This window comes from Centruroides sculpturatus, unplaced genomic scaffold (genome assembly GCF_000671375.1).
Source record: "Centruroides sculpturatus isolate CEXI.00-Female unplaced genomic scaffold, Cexi_2.0 scaffold1111, whole genome shotgun sequence".
Taxonomy (NCBI): Eukaryota; Metazoa; Arthropoda; class Arachnida; order Scorpiones; family Buthidae; genus Centruroides; species Centruroides sculpturatus.
The window spans coordinates 180,083-204,466 of NW_019385311.1; the positions used below are offsets into that span (position 1 = coordinate 180,083).

The following is a 24,384-nucleotide window of genomic DNA, read 5'->3' on the forward strand; positions in this document are numbered from 1 at the left end:
CTGCACTTGAGCGGTTTTCTTTCATAAAATTAATCGATAAACTGCACTTGAGCGGTTTTCTTTCATAAAATTAATCGATTCTAGACTAATTTGCAGGGCTGTGTAGTCGCGTAAAAATCTACTGACTCCAACTCCGAGTTTTCCTTACCAATCCGACTCCGACTAAAACACCAAAACTCACTACTCCGACTCCACAGCCCTGCTAATTTGACTCGAGCATTTCCAAAACACGTATCGTTTTTGAGAACGATCCGTATAAACAAAAAGTTGTAGGAATACTTTCCGTGTGTGCATCGTCATTTTAGTTACCTAGGTATACATTAACGGTCTCTCTTAAATGAAACAAATATACGAAAGCACGAAACAGTTCGTACGCATTTATATATATATATATCATTCGATTCTGCGTTCGAAATGACGTCACAATACGTCTAAATATTCTCATTAATAAAAAATAAGACCTGTTTACGGGATGGAAAACGTTAGCTTCGGTCTAACGCGGACAACAAAGAAGTCGTAAAGACCAAAATAGCAGTTTGTCTTTGACCTACTTTATACTGTAAAATCAATTTCGGTATTTAAGTTTAATACTTACATTTACGTCAAATCCTCTTCAAAAGACAATAATATTGCTCAATTAACCATTTAAAAAGTGTCTATCCGACTGATTCCAATATTTTCTAGACGATAAACAACACAGACCAACACACTACGAACAATACCTTCTATGACGTGTTTTTATAGTCCGTTCATACTAACCTTGTTCTTCCGCGAGAAATAGTTCCCTGTAAAACTTAAATTCGTTAGAAAACAATGACGTGTTTCCAAATAATTCCATCGTCAGTGGTAGTATTAAAGGAATGAAACTAAAAAATGCAGGAAAGGTCATATATATTTAAAGATTTTGTATTTTAACTCTTTCCGCCCTGCGGACACTAAAGCTTAGTTCACACTGGACGCGATTCGCTAGCGAAAGCGAAAAACAGAGCGATTAATACGTCAGACATGACGTCGTTTCCGGCGAATTTTACTTCTTTTGGCCAGCCCATTATGTGTTCGCCAAACCCACAATAGGGCTGCCGGATATCGAGGGATGAGCCCGACGTGTCCGGATGGACCACCCCCGAAAAATTCCTGGAGATTTTTCGATCTAGTCTACATTCTATCTTGGATCCTTCGGAGCGGTCGGCTGCCACCTTAATCGCTCTGTCATCCGGCCAATAATATTCGAATGTTCATTAATTTTACAATTATTATATAATTTTTTTCTTATGTATTGTTAAATTATTTGTTATATAAAGTAATTAATTATATTAATTTCTCGATTAACTTTTAATTCATTTATTTCTTAAATTATTTTTTTAAAATTTAGAGTAATCGGTACATTGTTCAAAATACCACGGAGCATTCGATTATATTAACCGAACGCTCCGTGCTGCACCGAGCGCGCTGTGCAAATACCAAAGCTCGATATTTCAGTTTATATTACCATTTGCTAATTAAGAGTTATATTATAAATAATCACAAATATAAAAATTACGTTTTTTAAAAAAAATTACATTTATTAATTAAACTTGAATAACTTTTAATAATAATATTATTATTTTAAGAGTTCTGCTCAAAAACGAACACTGGTGGCGTAATAAATCAAAATGGCGGAAGTTATTTCAGTAACCATAGTAACTTCCTCTAAAATCGTATACTCGATTAATTATCGTATAATTTAAGTAATCGGTGACATTTTACGTTATTCGGAAGGTAAATTATTCAATAATCGATTAAGAAACGAGCCTTAAATGGCTGAAGTGAGTTTTTCTGAGTCGAAATCCAACGAACAAGGTGAGTTAAGGTTTACGAACACGCTGCACCGTTAGGCTTAATATGTTCTTTTTGTATTTCGGAACGGGTGGGAAACGGACGATAACACTAATCTATCGAAGACATATTACGATAAACAATGTTATCTGAAAGATGTATCGCAGTAGTGGATGTTGCCTTATCTGCTGCCATGCTATGTTACGTATTGGTTGATACGCTGTTGTTACATCATCACATTCTCCCCTCTTAACCGCTTAATAACACAAAGTAACGCAATTTAAGAGATTTTACATGCTCTTTAATCATTTCTGATGTCCACAATTTCTTCTATATTCACTGATGAAGATATATGTTCCATTATAATTACACCTTAGGGAGAAGATCAGGTTGGTTAAATGTTATTTTGTAAGCTTAATTTAATGTTTAAAGTTATTTTATGAAGTACAAACAAAGCACAAAAGGCCTAACTCTCTCCGCTGCGGGCGCTAAGAGGCCCTTTTCTTAGTACATTCAACCCCCCTATAACACTGTTTTATATGAATTCCGTGTTGTACGAGTCACTTAGATTTTACAAATACGTGTGCCGGGCTGTGAACGGCTCACGTATTTGTAAAATCTAAGTGACTCGTACAACGTGGAATTTATATAAAACGGAAAAATCAACAGTGTTATAGGGGGGTCAACTGTATACCGGTTATGGGTTTGGTTGGGTGCAGCGAGGCGACCTCTTCCGGTTGTGCCCGTTAAGGGTTTTGTTATTACCCGCCCGGTTTTGGCCACGCCTTCGAACGGGCCGTCGGTAGGGAGAGATGTTTCTCGATCGACCGACTCACAAAACATTCCCGGGATTTATATAAATGAACTGCTTGTATAATTGGATATCTCTCGGAAGTAAATACCGACGACAGAAACACTTTATTAGACAAACAAATGCTTTCGATTGTCTTAAACGGTTATTCTCGGATTCTATTTCAATAATGGTTGTTTAAGATGCCTCCGACTTGTTGACGATCGTTTAAGACGGTTTGAAACGTTTATCTGTCTGGCAAAGGGTTTGTCGTGATGGGTTTTTAGTGTCGCTCTGTTTGTTTTCAATTCCTGAGGTTTCTCGATCCGTCCGGATTCAATTCCGCGTCCCTCAGTTTGGCAGATTGCAACTTTAGTTGCTTGGGTATTTGGCCATCGGACTTTTTATGCTGTTACACTATTGATTTGATAAGTATGTTTGTCTCGCAGATTAATCTTGGCCAGTGAATCTAAAAAATAGATTCTTTGCCCTAGACTAAATATTTAAGAAAATTTATTACTCTCCTTTTGATGTTTATTTGTAAATGAGTCATTTCTAAAGATTAATTTCCTGTCATGGTATCTTGGTTAAAGTCTGGTCGAGTTAGACAGTAATGTACTTAGGTCATATTTACAAAAACCTAAACAAAGCTGCAGCTTAAAGCTTGCCTAATTTATATAGAATTTCATTTCATCTTTAAAAAAATAAGTTTGTATTTGATGTTAGTAGAGAGGAAGAATTGTTTTGAAAGAAAAATAATGTTACAGGTTATAAAATGTCTAAATATGTCTTCAATTCTGTGCTAGAGTTACCATATTTCAATTTTTCTTGAAGAGTGATGTGTGGGGGGTCATTACTGAGGACAACTCCCATTTTAATGTTTCTCAGATAAAAAGTTTTCAAGAAAGGTCTTGCAATATATCCCAGAAAAGCTGTTGTTATAAGCTTCTCTGCTATATTGTCAAGAAACACAAATTAATTTCACTGTACACTAGGTAAAATTAGAAGCATGGGCTGTCGTATTAGCCACAATACTTGTTTTTAATTTTTTCTATTTATTTTCCTGTTAAGAAGGACATCTTATTACTAAATAAGTATGGAAGGAATGTCCTGATTAAATAAGAACAAGAAACTACTACTTTCTACTGTAATATTTATTGAAAAATCATAATTAAAGTGGATATCTATTCTTAAATCTGCTGTTATTGGTGATTAACACGCACTTCCAATTATGTCTTATGTAACGTACACTTGAAAATGCTATCGATACCCAATTCCGACGAGAAGAATTGTATTACCTCTGCACACGATTCGCTATTTTATCTTGAAATAGTCAATAAATAACAAATTATAATTGTTATTAATTTAGTATTTATTTACTTAGTTAATACTTAAATATTGTGAACCTTTGTTCTAACAACACAGGAATCCTGTTTTGTCTGATATACTTGCCTATATTGTTTAATCAAATTCTATATTTAATATGTAAAGATTAAATAAGACTAGAACTGCTCTAAAGTACACCACAGATAACTGATACATCCGTCGAAATAATATGTAGCTATTTGTCTAATTTATACTATAAAAATGATTTTTCTATGGGAAAAATGAACGTCTCTACATAGACTTATGAATACAGAGTAAATTATAATAAATTAATAGTAATAGTTTTATTTCCGAAACATGTATAAAGTCGTTTAAAATGTCCGACCGTCTTCTTTAAACATTGCGCATATTTTTTATATTAATATCGAGTTATTTATCTCCTCGTATAAAGGTTAATGTGATTATTCTGTTGTCTGTCTTATCTTATATAACTCTTTTAAAGTTTTTTAGATGTTAGTTTGAACCACTATAAAGTGAAAGAAGTATATAATTTTTATCAAAGAATAAAGAATAATTTTAGCTATCAATTTTGGAAAGAAGAAATTATTTATGCTGGTATTTGGTATTATTTTTTAAAATACATTAGTCGTAAATTAATACCTACTTGCATTCGGTTACATCCAAGAAACTGAATACGAGGAGGTAGACGAGTACCGACTTACGTCCATTGGTTATGGCATTAAGAGGTTAGCCAAAACTCGTCTCTGGAAAGCGTTGTACTTCCCAGGTCATATAAATCTCCCTCCACCCTGTCCTCTACAAAGCTGTTTGCTTTAGAAAAGAAGTTACAACTGGTAGTTGATAAGTGCTGCTCATTTAAAGATTTAAATAGCTGTGTATATAATATGGAGATTGATAGACCTTCTGTGCACATTTTTGCTGTTTTAAAGAATATTTTAACATTAAATGAGACTTAATTGTACTCAGTTTGTGGGATTTAAAGATAGAATCTTTGGCTCTTATCTTTGATTTTGTCTTCAGTTTGCATGACCTTTGAATCATGCAAACTGAAGACAAACTTCCCTTTCACTGCATGTTCTATTTCCTGCACAATGTTATCAGTATTACTATGAGGGAGAGATGAATACATAGGACTATAACTGGTGTTTTATAAGAGGTAATTTGATATAAAGAGATCATCCTAATGCACTATTGACTGTGGCTGCAGATGCATATTTGGTTCCTAGTGTGTGAGTATGCATTGAAATTTATGGAAATATTTTCTTTTCAATGTAGTCTTTGTTGAGCTAAGACAATGACTTGTGCATTAAATGAGTTTGCTGCTTATTAAACTAGAGGTATTGAAAAGCACTGTCTATATGCTATGGCAAACATAAAGGGATACTGAACTTAAAAATGTTTATGACGGCAAATATGATTTTTTGGACTATCCACAATATGATCGTCGTCATATGATACTTCCTACTATTCGAGTATTCAACCACTTTTATTATCTAGCTGTTATATTGCACATTTCACTGTACTCAGTAGTAGTTTAATTTGAAAGCTGTCTTTGTATTTAAAAACTTTGTTTATATTACAACAAAATCTTCAATTAATTTATAAATATCTACTTGAAATCACCTTTAGTTTGTAACATTGTTAAGTTTTTTAACTTAAATTTATCTTTCTCTTGAGATTAAGTAAACAAATTACGTTTAAATTTAGAAGTCAAAAGTAGTACTGTTTAGTTAGTGATTCTGGGAATGCTCCATCTTCATCTTGTGTAAATTATAATCAGATATTAACATTAGGAAGACTCAAAAAAGGCTACAAATTCCTATTAAGACTCGTGCCATAGTTTTTATGTAATAAATGGTAGTTCGAGTGAAAACTAGTTGATGGAGTCTAGCAGTTCAAGGTCAAGGTTAGGTTTGGAAGGGTTATATTTAATTAAGGTTAATTTTTTTACTTAATCTTATATTAAGATAAGTTGTTTTTAAATCTGTTACTAAATTTCTCATCTTCATTTATGTTGTATCTACTGAATGTAAAACATAAAATAAAGTGAGGCAAACTTCCAATCTTCTTTTATTGGAGTGAAAAATCTAGTACTGTATTGTAAAATAAATGCTGTGATAGTGTGTGACGGATAACATACGGGACTATTTTCTTCATAGTTATATCTCAGATTATTGGTTATTCTTAGATAAAATCACGAAATGCTAATGCTTATCTCTTGATATTCCAACTTGTTAGATGTTGTCTAAAATAAGGTTTTTTGGGTAGCATAACTGGCAATGAACCTGCTTGTAAATGGGAGTTGTGGGTTTGAGTTCCATACCAGGTCAATTTTATCTTCCAGAATACTTTAAATTAAATTAAATTTAACACAAGTTTTCAGCTTAATAGTCTACTGGATAGCTTGATAAGAATCCAGCTACTTGTTTGGATAATTATATTCAAATCACATCCTGTTAATATACTATAATACAATACATTCTTACTTCCAGCATATCTGTTTTATATTTGAACCTGTAATTATTTGTGTATCCATTTCTTTCTTTATTTAAACTGTATTTTTATGTCACTAGACTTTGTAGCTGGTCTTCATTTTGTTGCGTTATCTAACTGTATGCAAAACATACTCTATCTTGTAAGTGTAATTGCATAACCAAGACATTCGTAGTTTGTGTGGTTAGTAAATGAAAAATCGTACACCTGCCCTAATCAATGATGATTTACTTCACTGCTCAATATGGTTTTTAAACCACCACTTGGACTATTCTATTTAAATATTCATAAATTTTTTGATATGGATCTATGTCTCATGTATACTGTGCCTATTTGAAATGTAGCAAAACATGGAGAATCTCATCTCTGGATGCCCAAGTTGTTATGCTAAGTGTTTACAGAATCTAAACATTAATTTTAATGAAATGCTGAAGAATATTTTCAAATTTAAGCTGAATTTGAGGGTTAAGTATGCTTCTAAAAACTTTTAAATACTTCAAAGTTCATTACAATAAGTTTTCTCTGATTCTTGTTGATTCTTGTATTGAGTGTGATGTAGGCAGACTGATATAAATTGCATATACTTGCTGTTTATTAGGTGCTATTTGCAAATTTTACAAGTCAGATTTTGTCAGCAACTAATTTTCTTCTTACACAAACCAAATAACAATTGTGAATAGCATAGAAATGAAAGTAACGACCTTCCAGAGGTGTTTTAGGTCAGTATTATATACAGTGGAGTAAAATTTATTAATTTATCTCCGATGGGATAAAAGGAAACTGCATCTAACAAAGTGCAAGTAATTTTTATACTGATAAATATAGTTAAAAAACTAAACGTTTTTTGTTTTAAATAGCAATAGAGAAATTAAATAACAACAGAAAAATACATTTAGAATTTTTCATTCTTTTAAATTTAAAAATGAATTATTAACAAAACAAAATATTAATATAACACTTTTAATAATGTTAGAGTTATAATTTCGTACGTGCGTTAAATGATTAACAAAGTCGTCAAGCAGTTTAGTTGGTTAGAGATTAACAGTGTTCTCAGGAAAAATATACACTCGCCTTGATAAATTTACATTCTTTAGTGTAAATTATTTACACTTAAAATTTTAAAACTGCATTTTTAATCCAAAACAAACACACACAACACACATGCATACATGCATATAAACACAGAAATATGTAATGAAGAAAAATCAAGGACAAAATATTCATAACAAAATAATTATTTATTCAAATCACAGTTAACAGTCATTTTTTATATTCTCTGAAAAACAAGTTTTTACTGTGGAGGTATTTCGACCTTACATCTTTGGTATTCCGACTTGTCGCTCTCGGAGATTGTTTACTGCATTTTCATGCATACATTTTAGCAGTTTGCAAGTTCAAAAGTTTCTTCCATGGATAACTTTATTTTCTTATCCGGTACGCTTACGATTATTTTTATCAAATATGTTTTAACGAAAAGGATTTTAAGAGATTTTTTTATTATACATTAAGACACTGACTTGTTTAGGTATGTAAAGTGCATTCTTTATTGATTTGTATATAAACTTGTTCATTCTATTAACAGTTATAATTGCGAGTAGATAGTTTATTCTCACTGTTTTTAGTTGATTTTAGGTTTTTTTAAAGGTGTTTTTATTATTTATAATTGTTTTATATTTTTCTATAACTTGTAAGCTTTCACTCATAACAAAACTGAATAGGGTGTGTAATTTTAAATGTATAATTTATTGTTTAAACTACGGATGGGTGAATATCACTTATCTTGACTTCAAATATTAACCAAATCTCGAATACCTTGAATATATTAGTAATTTGTTTAATGTTTATTATTTAACTTGAAAATATCTTGGATGAATAAAAGGTATTAATGAAACATTCTTATATGTATTCAAATATTCTTAGTTTTTTGAGTTAGCACCCTTCTGGATACCACTACAAGGGTGCGACTATGCAGACGTGAGTGAGTGAGAATATGTTGCGAGAAGAGATGATGACTTCTCGCTCTCATCTGTGTGGTCATAATAAACAAGAGCGAGAAACAGAGAGCGTCATCACCTCTTCTTGCCATATATTCTTGCTTGCTTGGAAAATTCATATCTGCGTAGTCGCACCCTGACTGTATGATATTTGAGTATTCATTTCTCCTACTTATGCAGTGTTTTAGGTGTATTTCTTACTGCATTGTAAAATAATGTCTTTATAAACTACATTTTATGTTTATGTACTTTATTTTAAGTTTAGCTTCCTTAGTGAATCCTACATTAATAGGATTTCTGTATTATTCAGTATAGAAACTGTTTAATCAAAGAGTTATTTTGGAATCAAATAATAAGTATTAAAGTTTTTAGTATTAAAGTTCGAGTTTATCATAAACGAACAAAACAAAAGATGTAAAGAAGAAGAATCTGCATGTCATAGGCATGTCAAGTAGAGTGATTAACCAGATCCTTTTAGCATATAGTTGATTTGTTTTTACTTATCCCAAATTCTGAAGAAATTGTTATGTTTATTATTTCATTTATAATTAAAAATAGAAAAATTAAATACATATCAGCATTTGTAATGTTTTGTCTTCACTTTATTCACTGGTTTTTATTGGGTGACTGTAGTTAAGTAACAAATGGCCTAGATGCTCGGAAATTATCTTGATAAGGATAACATGGAATTGCCGACTTGCTCCGACTGAACCCAAGTCCAGATGAAAAGAACTTGTCAATAAGAGCATTAGGCTGTAAAATGAAGCCAAAACAAGAGAATGGATTTGATATACACTTCCTTTAACATTATCGTCATTTCATTTTCTTGCTACTCCAGCTGTGCTAGGTCAGCTGTATCAATTTACTTGTCATTCCTCTATTTCTTTTGAGCTTCATCCAATTTTCTTCATTGTTTCTTGCACTATTTCCCTTGGCTTGTCTTTTTTCAAATAATCTAAAAAAGGACTATATTTATTCAGTATTTTATATGATAAAACATCATCTTTCTCTTTGATTGTTATCCCATTTTCTGTTTCTTATTTGACTTCATATTCTAATTTGAGCCTCATGAATTTCCCTTATGAATTCCCCATTCTTTAGTGCAGGAACTGGTTTTGATTATGTTTACAGTTAAAATTTGATAATTCTTTAATTAAATTAAATTAAAATGGGTTATGATTTCAACTCAGTTATGCTGAAAAGTTAAATTTTATCATGCTTTTCCCAATGCTTAAAATGCAAGCATAAATGTATAAAGAATTTGAATAAAATTACTTCCAGCTATGTTCGTAACATGTTAATTTTCATACATTTTATTTAACTGGGTCATTTGTATAATTATACGACCTTAATAAACAGTTACGTAACAGATTTTTGTAATAAATAATTAAAATTTTTATATTATTTGCAAATTTTATTCATAAGTTTTGAAGAATAAACATGTGTATAACAAATTTTCTTAGTTGTAATGATATATTTTATTTTAATTTAAAAAGAGGAAAGCATGAAGTATCATTAGTGATCTAATATATTATTTAAATTATAACAATGGTCGTTAATATGATAAATGGTTTTCAGGTTTTGTACAACTTTTTCTATGAACGCGATTAACTATATCAATACAAGCTATTTATATATCATTATATAAGTTATTCTGACAATAGTATGCAGATATCTGATAATTCGACCTTCTTTTTGGCCGATGAACTCCTTGACGTTTAAAATACGTTTAATTTATTAAGCTAGACATATTAAAAATTGAATATTTAATTATGTAATTGGCAAATAATTTTAAGTAAGCATCCTGTTATTTTTACATCCCATGATAAAGCTTGCGTTTTTCATTTTTTGTGTGCAAATATGGTTTCTGACTTTTGACCTTTGACATAGTGAACATCAAAAAGTAATTATACAATTTAATAATTATTGCTGTATTTGTTTCTTTATAACATTAATAATTACTCCTTGTGCAACTGTCTTTAAAAATGTGTAGTTGACACTTAAATAATTATTTAATTAATGTAATTAACCTAACCATAGTCCAGAGTTTTCTACATTTGTATATGTCTCTTCATGCATGAGGATTCTATTTATATATTATATTTACAGAGGCATTACTTTATTTCTTTGTTAATAAAGTGTAATTACATATAATTTAGAGATTTACTTAATTGTAGGACCATATTTCTTTCTAATTCACAATACACAACTCTCACAATCAATTCCATTAGTCCGTCAAAGTTTCCTTTACTTGCTGCAAGTGTTTGAAGTATTTTCTCTTGGAGCTGTGACCACTTTATATGGCCATCCTTCTGGCAGTACAGCTATGCATCGCCGTTTGAATACTAACAGGAGTACAATCTCTTCAGGCAAGAATAAACCTTAGTCTTTTGTTCTATCTGCCGATATCATAGCCTATCTTTCTTTCCTTGTTTACTTTCCTAATTAGCAAATCTCTAGCACTTGTTCATGTCCGAAGTCGGCTTGTTAATGTGTCAAAAACGTTTGTTATGCTTGCATCATTATTTAAATATCTAGAAGAAGTGTTATTTTTATATATAGAAAAGTAAAATGAATATTTCTTAATATACTGAGCATAATAAAAGCATAACAAGTAGCAGCATGCTAGTAGAACAAAGCAAATTTCTAATTATTTTTTGATATTTTCCTACAACACATTAGAAATGAAATTAATATACCTATACTGTATTTAAATTTGCGTAAATCGACGTTCAGTGTTGTTAAAATAAAAGAAACAGTCGTGAAAGTTCTAAGAAGTCACTCGAAATATCAAAAGAAAAATAATAAAGAACAATCACAATCTTGTAATTACTTCGGGAGATATATTACTATTATTTAGAAAGTAGGTTATTGCTCGAAGCAAGAAAATATAATGAAGTTATGATGATATTTTTTTTACTAGAAAATGGACAATACGTCTCTTCGTGCACGAGAACGTCGACAAATTCTCGGGATTAAATTATTTGTTTCTGCTGCAAAACGCATGCATTCTGGAGATTTTGCTGGTCATTCTATATAAATTTTAACCAATGCTTCTAGTTATTTATATACCGGATGAGCTAAGTAACGAACAAATCAGCGTTTAGATGATGTATAACAAATCGGCATTTTATTTCATTAATGTAATGACATAAAATTCATGAGTTTACTTCACTAAAATTAAATATCTAAATATAAAAATTTGGAAAAATTCCTCGTAGAAAGTATTTCGTAAAAGTTAAGTATTTACGGACTTATTTTTTTTGTTCGTTAATTATAATTTAGGTCAAATATTACTTTTATGTTACAGGAATTTAACACATGCATTAATATTTAAAATTTTTTTAGCAATGATTAAGATTGTTACTAAAAAAATCTGGTAAAGCATACTTTTCTTATAAATTACAGTTTTAATTAACGAAAATTTGTGAGAAATCATCATAACTTTCAGGTTTTTAAGTCACCTTACCAGGATTTTTTCAGAAAGTATTTATTTTTTTGTTAAAAAACGTCTGCCAAAATCGGCCGACTTCAAATATTACTTTTCCGAACTATATTTAGCTTCAAACCAGGCAAAAATAATATATTTTTCGTAATCTTTGACGATCTGTACAAACCGTAAGTAGTCAAGAGTAATAATAATGTATCTCAGATAGCTGTAATGAGTTTTATTGTACGTTAATTGTATGTGCAGGTGCTTTTCTTTTAGAATTTTAAACATTCCGAAAGAAAAGCACCTGTGTGTTCAAAATTTTCATGGCTTAAATAATTATAATGATTTATTTTGAGTGTAAACACAATATTAATCTTGTTTATGCTACAAGATTGTGCGTTTAAATATTTTCAAATGAAATATTTGTTCTGTTTTAAAATATTTTATACTATTTTTTTTTTTGCTTAATTTTGTTAGTTTTGTGCTTTGGATCCAAAGACAATGAGTACAATCTCTCAAAAGATGTTATATTTTGATTAAATCTACAAAACTTTGTGTATTTTTATTAATTTTTTATACTTCTGTTACTTTTAAGGTCTAGAAAAAGTATCTCTACCTATTTTTGACTACGTTCCAAGCTGTCGAAAACACTGGATTCATTCAATTTTTAAAACCATTCTATTTGAAAAAAAACGATACGAGGAACAGATTTTTATTATTATTTTAAGGAGTATTTTTTTAGACTTAAATTTATTATATTGAGTTGTAAAGGAGACATCTCAATCTAATTATTTTGAGCTCTTCGTATGTGGTTGCGAGAAATTTTACTTACTTTCTTTGGATTTCTCTTATTGACTACTCTTTGGAAAAGTGAACCAATGGATCTAGGACTTATGTGGATCGCAACGAGCAAAAGTTGAGATTTGGTGTTGGCTTCGCTGTTCGGCAGTCCTGCGTCGTACTAATAGATCACTAACTTTTTGATGTTTTACGTATTTTAGTTCACTTTAAATAGTTGACTTCAATTTTATGTAAATTTAATTTAATTAAATGAAAACGTGAATATTTAAAGTATTAAATTATGTCTCAAATTTTAGTCAAAGGTTAACTTTCTTGGTCATAAATTCATTCTATCTAATACGTTAGAATATTGAGATATCAAATGTATACTTTGAAGGATGTAATTTGAATATTTCAATAAATTTTCAATTAAATTCTCTGTAATCCAAGCCAATTCGTTCTTAAACTTTAAACTTGTTTCGTATCAATAGACCAATGCATATTGGTTACTTCTAGGTTTAATTTAAGAGCGACTACCATCATTAATTTCTAGAGAATTTGTAGAAAACATCATTCAAATGCGAATGTTAATGGTAGTTATTTCAATTGTTTTAATACTGTGACATTAAAAAAAATGCACCTTTGAGTTGTCTCGGTTATTGATTATAAACTTTCAATAGAAAAGTGCGTGCGTATGTGGTTTTAAACTTATCGCAACTGATTGGTAAATCTATAAAAGTATATTTTAATGTTTATGTAGTGCTGTAATATGTTTAAGAACCTTAGACTCTGTTGCACAATTGGACATTGTTCATGCATTTAAAGTAAGTCTTAATACTTATACACTATTTTGGTTTGTAAATTGCATTCTTTACACTTGTTTATCTTTATTAACGATTTCTCTTGCCACGTGAACAAGACGATTTTGATCTTAAAGATATCGAGACAATAGGATATGTAAATAGAGAAATTAAAAAAAACTTCTCCTCGGGTGTTTTGAATAGCATTACAAACAAGGTCATTCAGATTAATTTTTGATCTGATTATACTTTTAAGGTTAAGGTGGTCTTTACTAGCAGACCAGAATATGCCTATATTAATAATGAGTTACTATCATTAACCCGAAAAGCAGTATAAAATGCTTCATACTAATGATTGATTTAAGGTCAGTTTACTAAAAATAATTAATTTAATTAGGTGAAGGAGATAATACCAGCATTCCCAGTCCAAACACTATTGCGGGAACGTTTCCATTTTCTCGTACGTCGTCGACCGGTTCCATAGACATGCTGACTTCTTCCTCCGCCCAGAATACAGGTACGTTGCCCTAATTGTAATATCTTACAACCATTTTATATCTAAAATTTAACATGTATCATAATAAACTCCTATAATTTATTATAAAGTATTGGGATTTTCAGAGGTAGAAAATTGCTAGGAATAATTGAAGCACTTTGAAAATTAGAAAATATTCTATACCATTCAATATATTTTTACGAAACTTGACACGAATATTCTTTGACAACCTAGAAAAATACTGTGGGCATTTCCCATCCTTCATCATCCCTAAAGCCTGAAAGTTTTTGAGTTCTGCTGTTTCATTATTGTAAATACTTGTCAATAAATGTACATTTTAGTTACTAAGATCATTGTTTTTATCATCCTCTCCCCATCCAAACTCATCAATTCCTACCCTTACAAAAGCTCGAGCAATGCTGGGCTCACACGGGTATAGTCCACACAGAGAAAGAGTAGACAAGAGTCAGCCTCAGCTGGAAGGGTGTATGTCAGACAAAAGGTATGAAAAGATACGTGTTATTAATCTCTATGAGTAATGTTAGAATTAAGAATAAGTAATAAAATTTGTAAAGAAAAATAAGACAATAAAATTATGATAAAAATGTTTTAAAAGTATAAAAAACAAAACAGTTAAGTGATCAGATCCATATGTCAACTCCCAAGGGGGTAGCCAAATGTCTCCTTCAATCCCTTTCATCCAACATAGACCTTTCCAGCTCAGGCTGACTCATATTTACTCTTTCACTGTGCAGATTATAGCAGACTATATATGCTAGACTACCTATGAAATGATGATGATGTGCTAAAAGTGTTAGCATGTATTTGAGGTATATTTGATATAATTGTGTTGTTCAATATTAACTTCCAATTCCCAATAAGTTATAGATTATCTACTTTATTGGAGAACAGAATTGCTTATTAACAGTTCTTAAATACTTTCGAGCATCACCAGTTCTTCCAATTTTAAACTTTCTTTTATTGTGATTTTAATCACATTTAAACATAGAAATGCTAAACTTATAACGAAAGGACAAATTAAACGTTACTTTGTTGGCTTATTTTAGATGACGAAGACAGCGACCACAAGTCTACTCTGAGTTACAAAGAAAGACGAAGAGAAGCGCACACTCAGGCTGAACAGAAGAGACGAGATGCCATTAAGGTAAAATGGAATTATAAATTTTTTTTGAACATTATGCAAAAATAAAATTATAAGTTTTTAAAAATGATTTTTCTTAAAAAATATATCTGAATATTAAATATAAGGACTTTGACATTTACACAAGTTATAATAATTACAATTGAAATTTAAATATTATGCTTACCATTATACAAGTTAAGGGATTCGGTCTTAAATTAGATCATCAAATTCTATTCATTTTAATAAGTAAAAATACATTTGGTTTAAATATAGCTTGAAAATCTGAGAATTAGATATTTTCATATTAATACCAAATATATAAATACTTGGGCACTTGAAAAGTTCCTAGAATTGTAGTATAACAATTTAATGATACAACATATGTAAACACTTACCTGATCACTTTTAAAATATGACCCTTTGATGCTGACATACTTGCCCCATTTATCCTGCTATTGTTGGAAACACTGTCAGAAGATGACTTTTGGAATTTTTGAGAGTTTGCCTGCTCATTTGATTTGATGTCCTCCATGACATGGATGATGTGGTGCACCGTATGTTTGTACTTACTGGATAGTGTGTTACTGTTCATTTCTATATGCAAGTTTTGCTTGGGTTGCAAGATGCAGTTCAGAGGAAATAGTGCAATGTGTGACTGGGAGGACTGTTTTTTATTGTGATAACATGACAAGTCACTTGTTGTTTGTCTTGAAGCAGTTCCGTGCTGACAGAAGACTTTTTGATGTCACCTGATTGCCTTACTCACTGGATATTCTTTTTTGGCCATCTCCTACACTGAAAATGGGTGTCAAAGGGTTGCGTTTTTGCAACCAGGGATGTCATCGAATTAAATGCAACTGCCAAACTCCCAAATATTAAAAAAAAAGCCTTCAGATGGCACTTCCAACATTGGCTGGATTAATGGGGCAAGTGTGTGTGTTCCAAAGAGTCCTACTTTGAAGGTGATTATGTTGCGTTTCTTACCACTACATTGCTATACTGCAATACCGCTATATATTTTTGTTCTGTAATTCTCGACTTAAAAATTTGTAAACCTTTTTTAATATTTAATATTATTTAGAAATAACTGACAATCAATCTAACCTCAATTGTTTCTTACAACAAACTTTCCTGCATAAGCTGAATAATTAATTACATTTCTAACTGTTACAGTTAGAAATGTAATTAATTATTTTTCAAATCAATAAAAAATTTGAAAAACTGACCATTCTCACACCTGTTCATCTGTCATTGTGCTCTCACATGATAAAATGGGATTCTTTGGTGTAAATAATTTATTTTTGGTGTAGAATGATATTGGAATTGTTTAATTTTATGTTATTTACAGTCTCATTTGATTTGTGCTTTGAAAAAGTTTTTTATTGTTTTGAGTGATATGAAGGTTATATAGGAAATAAGTTATACTATGCCAGAAATGTGTGGTTAAATTGGAAAATATTGTATAAGTAATTCAATTGAAGGTAGAAATTATTTTAATAATGTAGAAATAAGTTTTTAACTTTAAAGTGTGCGAGAAAATGATGTGTTTGTAAATATAAATTTAAAAAAGTGAACAATGTATGGCAGTGTTACAAACTCAACCCAGTATCACCAACTTGTTTTTGTGTGTAAAATTCCAAAAGCCGTTCTGCATAGCTCCCAAATGATAAATGTTGTAAAAATTACAAGATTTAATTTTAATTCATGTCTTTTCTATTTTATTTCTTTACAAATGATCTTTCACACTGAAAACTTTGGCATGCATAAACATTTTTCACATTTACAGACTTGTTTTTGGCACATGGACACAAAATTGTTTTCTGTCTTCATGTTAGTTGATGATCGTATAAATTATTAAAACAATTTCTGCAATAAATGATGACATATGGCGATTAAATATATAATCATATTTCAGTCCATCTCAATAACTAGATACATAATAATAAGTTTAGAAAATTTTATTTAGAAAGGATACGAAGATCTTCAGAATCTGGTCCCGACCTGTCAGCAACAAGACAGCGTTAGTAGTTACAAACTTAGCAAAGCCACGGTACTTCAAAGATGTAAGTAGCAATTAATATCTATTATAATGAGTGTAGTAAAGAGAATGTCATAACTTCATTTGAAGACATTTTTGAATTTATAGTCTAAATATTTATGACAAAATTAATTAGTAACTTTTATAGAATGAAAATGAATCTGAGGCTAAGTGCAAACTAGTTGATATCACAGCACACAATCACATGCGACGTTGAACTAAATTCATATGATTATTGTAGGTTCGTTCATCAACCATGTGATCCTTGTTTTGATATAACTATGTCACACTCTTCAACAGAAAGTTGGCGACTCATAGATCCAAGTTGTTTGATATTCTGTGTAATGAAATATTTATGCCACTTACTTCATCTAAAACTTGTAATTTTCAGTCAGTTTTTTGATTTATTATCATACTTATACGGACATTATAATTATTTCAATAAATTGTTTACATATGACTATATGTATTTTATATATCACTTTCTAATTAATTCATTGTCAATAAAAAACACATGAGGTTTTAGCATGAAGCTATAAGTAATACAATTGTGATCACCAATTTTCTTTATTTTGTAAACTAACTCTTATGAGTAATAGTTTGTAGAGGACATAACAAATGTTCATTAGTTCTTTGAAGCTTGTCATGAGTCAGATGTCATGAATTCGTTGGAGGAAAACAGTCACATGACTACAGGGGTCTTGTCTGACTTTGCATTGAAAGTAACGACATCTACTAGTTTGCACAGGGCTAAGTTATAAAGCCAAACAAAGGAGTATCACTACTTGTGTATAATTTAAAATAATTTTTTTATTAATATTGAGTTAAAACATCACTTTAATACTTTAATGATTGATGTTTCAAAAATTTCTCTCTAGTATAGATTTTGGATCAGTTTAACACAAGTTACTACATTAAAATGTATCTAAAAGGCACCTTCTATAAATGAAAATATGCCTAAACAAAAAATGAATTTTAGAAAATGACAATTTGATATGTAATATAGTATTGTAATGCAGAAACTGTTTTGGAAATCACTTATGTGATATAAACCGAGTTATGTTAAATTTTCTGGCGTAACAGCAGCTAATTTCTAAATCATAATCAACGATGATGGAGTTTGCCAACAGATATATTTGAATGCTGCATAAAATATATATTATAAATATATATGTTGCTTGTAGTGCCAAATGTGCCTTAAGCCCTGGTCACACTATGCGATTTCCAGCCGCGCAGGCGACTGCAACCGCGACAGTCATTCTCGTTAACTAGTAATCCCCCTCGAAAACTGGTGCGACTGCAATGACAATTAGAAACAAAAAGTTTGTTCTACTCACGACAATTGCAAACATGCATCCAATCAACAAATGCCTTTGTGCCACGTCATACAGTGACAACATTGAAAATAGTTCATCATCATTGCTGATAATTAGAGGATTACTACTTTTACAGAATTGAGATTGATTGCGCTTATTCATACTCACAAATACCTGTGGAATTTTAATTTTTTGTTTTATCGAAAATTTTATCTTTTTGTGTATTCTCTCCAGCTCTATCAAAATAATTACCTTTTTTCTTTTATTCATTCCGAAAAAGGAACTGCTTGCTATTTTAATAAGAAAATGGCTAAAATTCCATAAATACTGTGAAGTAGAATATAAAATGTCGGAAAACTCACAAAAGTAGTCAAAAACAAGCTACTGTAATTTTATTGGTTTATTATAGGGTCAGTGTTTCCGAGTTGCAACGTCAACGAACAATGTGTGACCACGAGAAGACACGCACAACTCGCGCTTGTTGCAGTTGCAGTCTCCTGCATGGCTAGAAATCGCATAGTGTGACCAGGGCTTTAGAGACTATATTTTTTATAGAAATATTTTCCATGCATCCCAAAATATTTCTTTACAAAACATCAAATAGAGGTACTCTCAGTTATGATCACTTGGTATACCTGTAATTTATTTTTTATAAGACTGTATAATAAATTAATAAAGAAAGGCTAAAAGAACTTATTTATTACAGTAAACAAGTTGATTTTATTTATCCAATCTGTAATGTCAATTTTCAAATGAGATTTCTGTAGTCATATCACTGTTTTTTTAGATGGTGTCAGTGTTGGAGATTATGATATTGTTTTTAATGTAGTTCTAACGACACAATAAATACTTCATCCAACCTCTAAATTATTTCTTGGAAGAATTTGTTTATAAAATCGGCAATTATGATGCGTTCCTTGTAGCTTTGTGCTACGACCTCTTGCATATTTTTTACTGAGAATGAATTAATAAGTGATATAATATCTATATACATTGATACCTCAGTTTTTGTTGATAATCCGTCTGAAAACAATCTGCAAAATCCGAAACCCGAAACCGACAAAAATTGAGGCAATTATTTCCATGTGAATCAATGTAAATCCAATTAATTTATTCTAGACACTCCAAAATACATATTAAAAATACATTTTATAGAGAATGAATATAGTGTTGTAATACTAAAAACAATAAGAAATTAATATAAAAAATGAATTTGAAAGATTAATATAAAGAATAAATGAACATTTAACATGGCATTCGATGGGCTACTGGCTCTGAAAACATTCTTTGGTCCCATGATGGAGCTAAAAGGAATGGAAAGCAATGGAATTGTTTGGCTAGACGTGCAGGATTTAGCTCACACAACGAGAAATGACACACTGAGCAGGAAAACATGTGGGTCTCACTATGTTTATGCAAAATTAGCAGGAAGTTATGTGGGTATGCTGATGAAATTCAAGGTGACCGGTGAAAACCGAGACAAATTTTTACAAAAAATCAACAGAAACCAAAACCGATGATAACCCAATAAAAACTGTTATAATTTCAATAATTATGGTAATCAATCAGAAACCTTTTATTCAAATTTGCAGCTTGTAGCCAAAACAAATGTCATAAATATTTTTTTAGTGCAAGAAATATTTAACATGTTGAATCCAAGAATTGTCAAAGGGACTGCCTACTTTCTGTCAAAGTGTGTAATTTGCAATGACATCCTTGCAATCTTCAACAACCTGGCAGTCATTAGTCAAACCTAGGATGAGCATATAAATTTAGTTTGATGTAAAGTCCCATGAGTTAGTTGCAACATCAACTATTTTGCACTTAGCCATAGGAATTTGGGTGTTAAGATTGATTAAGTTTAAGTAGAAAATAATTTTTTGTCACATTTTAGTTGTATACTTTTTATTATTGTGTGTAGTTAAGCTCAAATATATTAATAATTAATTGTGTTAGAATATAAAGTATAATCTTAATAAGTGATTGTTTTTATTTTCAGCTATAGATTATATCCAATTCTTATTACAACAGAAGAAAAAACAAGAAGACGAATTAAATGCGCTACGCAAAGACGTCGTAGCGCTGCAGATCATGGAAGCGTAAGATTTGTATTATGAATGATTTATCATTAGAAAATTTATTAAATTTCAGTTTTAATTTGTATATTTTGATGTCAATAGAAATTACCAGCAGATGGTTAAAATGCATCAGAGTCAGCCCGGGCAGAATCCTAGTCAAATCAGTGATGAAGTGAAATTTAAAGTTGTAAGTTGGATTTTTTTATATTAATAACAATCTGTGCTTTTAGCAAAGAATAACTGTATGGTCACATGTATATTTTTGTACACAGTAGATTTCTTACGTGGATATTTCATGGTTGTAATTATAGCATTAATTAATTAATTGAACATGACTTTGGATGCAATTCTTTAGAAGAAATTCAGCTAATTGTTAGTTATTTTGAATTTCTTTGATTAGCTGTGTGTTAGTAATTGAAATCATTGTACCATTATAGGTTTAATAAGTTTTATTACCTGAAGATTCTTAATTTATTAATAAAGATTCGAAGTTTGGTCACAAAAATTAAAACAATAATTCATTTCATCAAATATTTGAAAAAATTTCAAAGACATAAATAGATAGAAAAAAATGCTTTTTGTGAGAGTATAATGCACTAATTGTTGTAGAATTTTCAAACAAACAGGAACAAAAGAGTATACGAACAATATTTTGCTATGTTTCCATAGTAGCAGAACTGAATTTCTAATGACGAACTGTATTAGTACATTACATTACACAAATAGCATATTTTTCTGTTTATTGAATTCATTTCATAATGCTAATTTTAAATTTCTGTATTTCTTTTTTCAGTTTCAGGCCGTCTGCGATTCTCTCTTCCAGTCGTTTAACTCTTCGATTTCGGTCTCCAATTTCGCCGAATTATCGGGATGTGTTTTCAGTTGGTTAGAAGAGTTTTGTAAGCCTCAGAAACTTCAAGAATTAGTGTTATCCATACTTCGTCAGTTAAATAGTCAGTTATCTTAGTTGTATGTTATAAATCTAACATTTTTGCTGCAGATTTCGATTAATCTTTCACACCTGGTTATGGTTGAAAAGTAGTGTTTTAAGATAGAATCTCAGATAAGAAACAGTATTAGATTTATTTATCATAACTGTTTATTTTGTGTGCAAAAACTGTACTAAACAGTTAGAAAATAGTATATGTAACCTGATACAGTCACCTTCTACAATTTAAAAATGTTTTATAAATTAAAACTGTACTGTTAATTTTTCTGTTCAATTAATATAACACTAAAACGTATTTAAGTTTCACAAGTACATTAGACTGCAACAATTCTAAATTTAAAAGTTTTATATATAAAATATATATTAGGTAAACAAAGGGCAATACTTCAGCCTACTATCTTAAGAATTATACTTTTCAACACAATCTGCTTAGCTTTTTCATTTGAATTCTGAGAGAAACGAGTAAATATCCATATACTTTGGAGCATTAAATTTAATTAATAAATGCTGACTCGAGATTGTCTTATTTACTTATATTTGTAATATTTATGTTTAATTTTGTACGGGTTGTTTTGTACATCTGGAAAGCTGCACACTATTCTAATAGTGCTCTGTAGAATTTTTATATTTATATCAATGATCTGTGATGTGCTTCAGATTTGTTTAAGTTAATGTGCAGAGGATGCAAATTGTACATACTTGTACTTATCTTGCTACCGTGCGTAACAACGTTAATTTTACTTCAATTGCTTTATCAAAAATTTCTTAAAAAGTATACAAAAGTAAGATTAAATTTAATTTTTATGTTGTAACAATTCTGTTACTATGTTAATTCAAATCTTTAAGTAAATACATGAAATTTATGGCTAATTTATTAAAATAGCATTGATAATGTCGGAAAACAGTATTATCAAGGTAATAAATTGAATGTGAAATATGTTAACAGGCTTTTAAGTTCAAATAGATTCAAACAGTGTCTTTGACACTATAAATGAGCTTATCGGTTTAAAATTTTAATTCCAAATATTTAATTTAGATAGGAATTCTGCAGCAAAAAGTTAGTAAAATTTTATTTTTGTTTTAAGAATATGACAAATATATGTTGTATAGTCAAATTAGGGATATTCATGAAGTGAAATTTATGAATATCCCTAATTTATTTCCTGAATTTCAAATTATAATATATATATATACACACACACACATCTTTGTTTTCTAAATATAAATTCAATATATTTTTTAGAAAAATAAATTTACTATATAATATAGGATAGGTATTTGTAATGTGATATACAAAACATTCTTTAATCTATGCATGCAAAACTCCTCCAACAATAGACGAAAGTGTATGATTATCAGCTTTATTACTATTAATAATGTGAATTTAATTAACTGATGAATAAATCTTCATCCTGACATTCCAAGTTTAAACAATACATTTAAAAAAGTTAATTTACTATCATTTAAATTTACAATTGTTAAAAAATTTTAAAATATTTGCAATTTACAGCATTTTTTTAGTGCACATTATTTAAAACACATTCAACAATGCTTTTATGGTGTTCATAAAACATTTAAATAACCTTTCTAGGAAGAATATGCACATATACACATGGATGTTGGTCCAAACATCTTCGGAATATAGCAAATTTTATTTATTGTTGTAGTTGACACTATCACGAAGTGAAAAATCAGGAATGTAAGAAGAGTAGTTAAGAACTCTACATTTAGATGATTAACAGCAACTTTGCAAGTTAAGACATTAATGTGCATGTGCAACTAACTGTCTTGTCATGGATAATGGGGGTTGAACTCTGCAATGATAACTACTACATGATAGATTCAAAATAATGCCATTTGAAAGCAATTTTTCCTGAATAATTAAATTAATTTGGGAGCAGAATATTTATTACTTTATATAATAAACTTGTTAAGTTGTTAATAATGGGAACTTTCAAAAGAAAATATTTCATTGAATGCATAGCTTAAAGGATCGCTGTTGTATGTATATACTATATGTGTAGAAATATATATTTCTCATTCTTGTTTTGTCATATTAGAAGTTCAGACAGAAAATCTGGTATCAATACTTGTTTAAGATTGTTTCCATCAGTTCAAATATGGTGTAGCATCAAAAATCCAAACTAATTGGAGCCAGACTTAGTCTAGATTTTCAAATGTACACATGTAAATCAGAATTTTAAGTCCCATAAATAAGTACACTGTAATTTGAGATCAGGTGTTCTGAGTTGAAGCAAGTATTTCACAAGGAATGTAAAAATATTTACAGATTCAAACTGAATATTAAAACAACAACAACCAAGTCACCATTGAAAGGGTTAATATCTGTTTTTCAACAGTCTAATCCAGATTTTTGATGCTGCACTGTATATCAATAAAAAAAAAAGTTATGTACATAAAATTTACAGCAAAAAATACAAATTAAGTATTTATAATATTTTGTTAAATATCATATTGTTGTATCAATAATGTACATATAAAGAGAAAACATATTTAATAAAAAGTGTTTTTTGAGATTGTTTATTGAAGTGTTAAAATGAAAGTTAATTTGCAACTTGTTACGATTATGGAGTGATCAAATTAACATTTCACCAAGCAAGGGGTTGGATGCGGGTGATCAATTTATTTAGAGCGGTGTGTAGATTCCAGTATGCATCAAACGGCACGTCAACAAACTGACATACTAAAATTGTTTTAATTTTCACTGACAGGTTTGTAGATTCAGTGAGTATGGTAAGCTCTGACAAAGCAACATGCTGACCTCCGTGGTTATACTATTGATATCGTTCTTACTACTAATCTGTATTAACATTAAGTTATTTTGACAAAATAAATCTACAAATGTCAATACATTGTTGTTTGCTTCTGCTGTCTTGTTCGGTTGCGAGAT

The 24,384-nt window shown here is 30.0% G+C and overlaps 1 protein-coding gene across 6 annotated transcripts; it reads left to right on the forward strand.

The window, feature by feature from the left end:
- Window positions 1–1,646: 1,646 nt before the first annotated feature.
- Window positions 1,647–24,017, forward strand: LOC111637482 (max-like protein X). Of its 6 annotated transcripts, none has more exons than XM_023382978.1 (7): window positions 1,647–1,839; window positions 13,850–13,969; window positions 15,016–15,113; window positions 17,059–17,155; window positions 20,446–20,545; window positions 20,627–20,711; window positions 21,318–24,017. In XM_023382978.1, exons 1-7 carry the CDS (start codon window positions 1,797–1,799, stop codon window positions 21,489–21,491), a joined length of 717 nt encoding a protein of 238 aa, XP_023238746.1. In that variant the 5' UTR covers window positions 1,647–1,796; the 3' UTR covers window positions 21,492–24,017. The 6 variants fall into 6 exon arrangements, with proteins under 6 accessions (XP_023238746.1, XP_023238747.1, XP_023238748.1 ...); XM_023382979.1 differs by lacking the exon at window positions 1,647–1,839 and adding an exon at window positions 1,866–2,204 and having other exon boundaries at window positions 21,318–21,491; XM_023382980.1 differs by lacking the exon at window positions 1,647–1,839 and adding an exon at window positions 4,489–5,181 and having other exon boundaries at window positions 21,318–21,491.
- Window positions 24,018–24,384: the final 367 nt, after the last annotated feature.